The sequence below is a fragment of the Vitis riparia genome, chromosome 18, assembly GCF_004353265.1.
Source record: "Vitis riparia cultivar Riparia Gloire de Montpellier isolate 1030 chromosome 18, EGFV_Vit.rip_1.0, whole genome shotgun sequence".
Taxonomy (NCBI): Eukaryota; Viridiplantae; Streptophyta; class Magnoliopsida; order Vitales; family Vitaceae; genus Vitis; species Vitis riparia.
Window position 1 is genome coordinate 1,021,536 of NC_048448.1, and position 6,812 is coordinate 1,028,347.

At 28.4% G+C, this 6,812-nt stretch overlaps 1 protein-coding gene across 1 annotated transcript; it reads right to left on the minus strand.

Annotated features, from left to right (window-relative positions):
* Positions 1-515: 515 nt before the first annotated feature.
* Positions 516-3,626, minus strand: LOC117907730 (cytochrome P450 87A3-like). Its single transcript, XM_034821372.1, has 9 exons — positions 3,424-3,626; positions 2,976-3,306; positions 2,407-2,556; positions 2,057-2,305; positions 1,865-1,954; positions 1,706-1,784; positions 1,495-1,601; positions 897-1,024; positions 516-808 (listed from the first exon to the last, which is right to left on the minus strand). The coding sequence occupies exons 1-9, from the start codon at positions 3,624-3,626 to the stop codon at positions 715-717; spliced, it is 1,431 nt and encodes a 476-aa protein (XP_034677263.1). The 3' UTR covers positions 516-714.
* Positions 3,627-6,812: the final 3,186 nt, after the last annotated feature.

Consider the following 6,812-nt stretch of genomic DNA (forward strand, 5'->3'; position numbering starts at 1 on the left):
TTTACAATGACACCATAGTCTCAAATTGGAGGAAAATATTTGAATTAGTGATTGATAGAAAAACAAGGATATAGGCTTCCTTCAATAAGAAATAAGAAATAATTATTCTAACTAATATTTTATTCATAAATATTATTTATAAAAAAAATTAAATATGGATTAGGGAGCTAAAAATTCCTAATTATACTTGTTAAAGAGCATGATATATATTGTAAGTCTAAATCTTGTAAGTTTAAACTTTTAGAAAATTTGGTAGTTTAACATGATATTAGAGTTTGACAAGAGATCATGGCAACATGATACCAAAGTTTCATTTGACAAGAGGCCATGATAATTCAACAATACTTAATTAATTCACTCTTTGATTCATATATGATTAAGGAAAAGTCTACAAGAGAAAGACCATATTCATAAAGACCATATTTATATATATAATTCACTCTTTTATTCATGATTGAGGAAAAATTTACAAGAGAAAGACCATATTTGTATATATATATTAGAAACTTGTAAACCAATACCATAAAGGTTCCAAGAGAACCTTGTACATCTATAGCAAACCAATACCATAAGAACCTTATACATCTATTGCAAACCAATACCATAAAGGTTTCAAGAGAACCTTGTACATCTATAGTCTTATATATGATTTTGATATATAGTATAGATAATTATATCAAACTTATATTTGAGTCTCATCTATGCTTGTTACCATCATCCATGCTTTTTTGAAATGTTGATATGTAAACCATTTCCAAATGTTAAAACTGGAGATCGAGCTATCTGTCCTCCTTTGATCTTCGTCAACCTTTCCAATTTGAGATTCTAAGCAGTCAATTTCATTCTATTCATGTCATGCATGGAATATATGCATCAAATTAAAATGAAAATATTACCTGTAATTAGTGACCAAAACATGGAAAAATGTTGTCATTAGAACCTTAGCAAACTCTGCTCCTATGCATAATCTTGATCCACCTCCAAATGGTATGAAATTCTTTGCTACAACACCAACTCCCATATCCTTTTGAAAAGGAAAACAAAATAAATAAATATTATCATCGTCGTATTTTAGATATTATCTAATTTTACCAAATTCACTTTACAACTTTAAAACGTATGTGCACATTTTAAATAGTCTTTTCACATCCTAAGCAATTTCAGATTCTACACAAAGCTAAGGCGGTGTTTTGATGCATCTTCTATTTTTTTACAAGTAAAAAAATAATAAGAACTCTATACAAATGGTAGAAACTTGCTTTAAAAATTATATATATATATATAACTATTTAAAAGCTACCTCAAACTTTAAAAAAATTAATAAATAAAATTATTTTTGGTTTCTAAAATCAGAAAACTAGAAATGCATCCAAATGACACCTAAACACTTCATTAAATTTGTATATATCATATACCTTCCATCGTTTTGGTTTGAAAGCAAGGGAACGTCCCCACAGATCAAAAATGATATATTAAGAAAAAATTAATATATACCTTCCACCGCCATGGATTGAAAGTAAGGGGATCAACAAAAGTATCAGGGTTTAGTTGAAGAGCTGCAGGAACAACCATGATTGTCCAGCCTGCTGGAATTGTATATCCTGCACATTTTATAGGATCCATTTAATTCAAATGCATGCATATTCTTGGTAAAAATCATATAATATACAACTTTAAATCCATAAAATTTCATATTTACACTTACCATTTACTTGAATGTCTTTTATTGCCCTTCTCAAAATCCCTGGAGCAACACTTCCTAACCTAAGAACTTCATTGATAACCTATATTTTCACTTGGTCAAATAGTTTGCACAAATTTATATTAGCTTATGCGTATGGGTACTAAAAAATTATCAACTTACTTGATGAGTAAAAGTCATTGACTTATATTCCTTCCATGAAATTCCAGAATTTGAATCTTCCCTATTTTTAAGGATTGCCTCATGCTCCTCCTGCAATATATATAATTAAATAAAAGGTTTGAGTCCACTAGGGTTATCGATGAAAACATGATAACAGAAAGATTGAAAGATTGTTAAATAATTATCACTTACAATTAGTTGTTGCATTACTAAGGGGTGTTCTATGAGTAACTTAATAGCTAAGGTTAAAGTAGAGGAAATTGTCTCAAAACTAGCAAATAGAATCCCGAACATAACGAAAACGACAAAGTCATCCGATAGGAACTTTTCTTTCTTCATATCATCAATCATCTGATCAAGAAAATCCCCTTGAAGAGTTTTAGGCGAAGCTTTTTTCTCTTTTAATGCATCATGAATCAACTTCATTATCTCCTTTTGGTCCTGAAATGTAATTTATATGAAATTAATTAAACTAAATATACAAAAAAAAAATTATAAATTTAAAAGTTTTAAAGTACAATGAAAAAGAGTTTTAGAATTACCTTTAGACATTTATGGAAAGTTGTACCCGGGATATTCAAAGGAAATGACATAAGAACATGTATGATGTTGGTAAATTTTTCACTAAAATGTGCTCCCTTCATCTCGAAGTCATAACCAAACAATATGGTTGCAGTAAAATCAAATATCATCTGTGTAAGAACCATCAATCAAGTAAATATTAAAAAAAAAAATCAACTTTTTTTTTATCATAAAGTTTATTATTATTGATGTTTTTTGCTCAATTAGCTAGGTTTATATTATCACATAATCTTGTTAATAACCTCAATGACTATTTAATATGAACAATCTATTTTAATATAAAATAATGCTATTTTTTCATTATTTTTCATTATTTTTAATTATTTAAATTATAAGTGATAATTAGATATGTTAAAAAAATAGTTCATATATATTAAATACAAAAGTTTTGACATTCTATTATCACTTGCCACTTTTTCTATCCTCTTAATAAGGCGAGAGGTTATAAAAGAGGGAAAAGTGGGTTTTTCCCACTTTATAATAAAAAGGGAGATCAGACAAGTGGTTGAATTAAAGCTTGATAAATTACCGATGAAACGCATGATTTGAATTCCAAGGCAGGCAACTTGGACCAATCATGTAGCCTTGTACGTATCATATCTTCAGCCTTGGAAAGGAGTCTGCCTTTCAGGGCCTCGGTACCAAAATGAGCCAACGCCAAGTTCCTAAGATACTTGTGAACATAACCAGTTGCAGCAATAGACTGTGAAGTATCCAGGCCGACAAGCTTTGCAATGGAGTCCATGTACCATAACTCCACCAACTTCCCTTCTTGTTGGAATATATAGTAGTTGAAGTCTGGGTCCGATGACACCACCACCGGTCGTCCTGCCAAGTTTGTACAGAACAATGGACCGTATCTAAAACACATAAAACAAAGAAAGAAATAATAAATTTTGTTAATAACCAGTACCAACAGTATACTGTAGGTTTAAAAACAAATTAATCTTAATCATATGATTTGTATACTTGCTTACTTTTTCATCCTCTTCTTGATGAAACTCGAAACGTCCAAGGACTTGCTTGGGATGAAAAACTGGATGGTCTCTCCAATGATTGGGAATCCCATTGAACCTGGAGGGAGTTTGCCATTGCATTTAGGATTCCTCCATTTGTAAACCCAGTGAGTTATGCTTGCTATAAACAAGCTTACAACACAGAGCCAAACAGACCAGTACATGATCTTAATTAAGCTTACTAAAAGTGGAATAGAAAGTACGTAAAAAACTAAGTTTATATAGGAAAAGTGGATGGGGGGCCTGTGATTGTCACTGACTCACAGAAGTAGGAGCATTTCTCTACCGAATGATTCAAATGTTATTTATTATCAGTCGCAGTGTTAGGAGAGGATTGCTACTCACCATGACTTTGAATAAATGAATGCTTTGACTGTCATAGAAGAAGATAATGACATCTTATTGTCTGAAGATCACTTATCCATCTCCGTGCATATTAAGTAATTGATAGTGCCATTTTAATAAATTCTTTGAATTCTGGGTGAGACTCGATTGTGAACGGAAAGTCCATCACTAAAATCTTGAGACTATTGAGCATCACATCCCAAATTAGATTAGGATGGTGTTTATTTTTTTTATTGAATAGAAAAAGTCATCCGTTAAAAGTAACATATTGATATTATCCAATATAACTAAATTGAACATATTGATAATAACTTTAATTATGTTGATTGATATCAATATATTACTTTTAACTTAATAAAAAAAGCCAAAAACAAACACCGCGTGCTTACATCCCAAGCTTCAGGTCATTAGATAAGTTACTCGAAACAAATTTTCTAAAGACTTGTTTTGAATTATTTTTTGTTTTTCAAAGTAAAGTTGTCATAATTTTTTGAAAGTTTTTACAAGAAGAGGCGTTTTTCGATTTTTTAAATTAAATTATTTCTTAAATCATAAAATTATTTCAACAAATTATAAAGAAATCATTATTGAGAATGTGTCTTGAGGTCCATTGCAAATTATTTCTAAGAATATTTTTTTTCTCTTAAAATAAACAGGAAAACATGTTTGTTAATTAGAAGATAGTAAACAATTTTTATTCTTAAAAATAAAAAAATAGAGTATTTTCAAATAACATCTTTTGGTTATTTTTACTTATTTTCTTAAAATTGTTTTAATTAACAATTATACAAATATGGAAAATGATTAAGAATAAAACATTACATATAAAAATTATTTTTAAAACATATTTAAAAATATTTTAAATTGTTAAACAAATTTTTATTTTACAAAACATTATAAAATAATTTTTAAAACTATTTTCAAAACGGTTACCGAACATAGCATAATCTTTTCCTTTGCTTTCTTTGTTGCATGGTGGTGGAGGAGGCAAGAACTTCTCACGCAAGTAAATTGGCCATTTGAGAAAAAAATAAAATTAAAAAAATATCGTGAGTGTTTATGTGAGCTCCCATACCATAAAAGAGCCAAGGAAATTTTCATAGAGGAACAAATTGTTGTGTATTTTTTCAATACGTTACAATATGTACACAGAGAATCAGATAGAAGTCAAAGGAAATGAATATGAAAATGTTACTAATGGGGATATTGTACTTTAACCGGAGCATCTGGAATTAGGGGATTGGATTTGATTTCACTTGAATGAGTGAATCATGAGATGGCATTGACTAGGTTGGGAGTCTGGGACCATTTGTTGCTGTCTCTGATGCTTAAAGTCTAGCTCTAATATTCAAACCTTTTACCCATTCTTTGTTTGCTTATCTTTTCATCACATGATGAATATTTAAGCAAAGTAGAAAATCACACATGTAATTGTCCACCACACATTTCCACTAGTTTTAACGTCAATAGTAATTAGAAGGAGAAAAAAATGGTATGGCTTTTGATCTAATTTGGCTTTTCTAGAGGATGTTGACCATACATAAATATTTTTTTGGGCGTTCTCCTGCACTTTAATGCTAAGAAGATTATAATAATTAAAAATGTCACATACTTATCCCTATAAAGAAATCTTTCATTTTAATTTGTCATAAAAGATGATTGTGACATTTCAACTGTATGATCATATCCTGCAACAATTCATATCATTTATTATTCTATCCATATTCATAATAATGATGGATGTATATTTGACTTGTTGACATAAAGCCTAACATAAGTCTATCAAAAAATTCCATGCCTAATCTAAGCTTTAAGCTTGAATCAACCTACAAGTTGATCCTAGATTGGCCAAGAACTAAAACTCAAGAGAAATCCATAAATATTATACATGAAATGAGATTTGACCCATTGGGAAAAATGAAAATTTGTCATTCTATTCATCAAAACAACTCTTGTGAAATTTTCATTTGTAAATATAACTATAGTTAACATATGATTGAGGTTAGGCTTATTAAATCACTAGCACACCCTAAAGACGTAACTAGGCTTACTTAGAGAAGGTCTGAGCCTAACTCGAACTTTCATCAAGAGGGTTCAAGCATGAACCACTTCTACCACTTGCTTGGCTAATGACAATATTAGTTTAATAATAGTATCATCCTTTATTTCATTTTATTGATTATTTTATTTTATATTAATCTCAACTTTTAAGATATTTTCTCTTTGATTGTTCACATTCAAAATTTAATAAGGTTTCTCTTAATATTTTATACTTTAGACACAAAATATGAAAGTACACATAAATGTGTTTTGAAGGATACTAAAATAATTTTCAGAGCATTTTAAATTTTAGATACAAAATATGAAGGTTTATTATTATTATTACAAAATATGAAGGGTGTTTGGAATTACACTAAGAATATATTTGGTAGTGATTTTAGAAAACATTTCTAGTCTTTCTAACACTTAAATAATAAAAATTTTCAAGTATTAAAAGTTTTTTTATAAAACCACTATCAAACGTATTCTAAACGACTTGAGGAACATTTTAAATTTTAGATTCAAAATATAAAGGTTTAAGATAAGTCGGGAAATTTCACGTATCACTCTATTCCTCCCCATTTAGGTTTTTATTTATTTATTTAAATAATAATAATATTAATAATCATATAAAAAATAAATATACTTTATAAATAAATAATCAAAACTTTCTACCCATTGTTTACTTTTTTATTTAATTTTTTTAAAAAAATTATATTAAAGATAAATATAATTTACAGATAAATAAATTAATATCATAAATTTTTATGAGAAATAAATTCTTTTTATTTTATGTGTTAAAAAATAAAAAATTAATTAATTTTTTAAATTTAATTATGTACACAGAGAATTAGAATTCAAAGGAAATGAATATCAAAATATTACAAATGGGGATTATTATAATGGGATTAATTGAGAGTTAACCGAAGCAGCTGGAATTAGGCATTTGATTTTACTTGAGTGAA

Excerpts from the sequence above, each read along its gene's own strand:
- LOC117907730 (XM_034821372.1), bottom strand. The coding sequence starts at position 3,626 with ATGTACTGGTCTGTTTGGCTCTGTGTTGTAAGCTTGTTTATAGCAAGC. Across the intron at positions 2,557-2,975 it reads TCAAATCATGCGTTTCATCG|ATGATATTTGATTTTACTGC; the intron begins GTAATTTATCAA and ends GTTCTTACACAG. Across the intron at positions 809-896 it reads GTTTTGGTCACTAATTACAG|GTTGACGAAGATCAAAGGAG; the intron begins GTAATATTTTCA and ends CAAATTGGAAAG.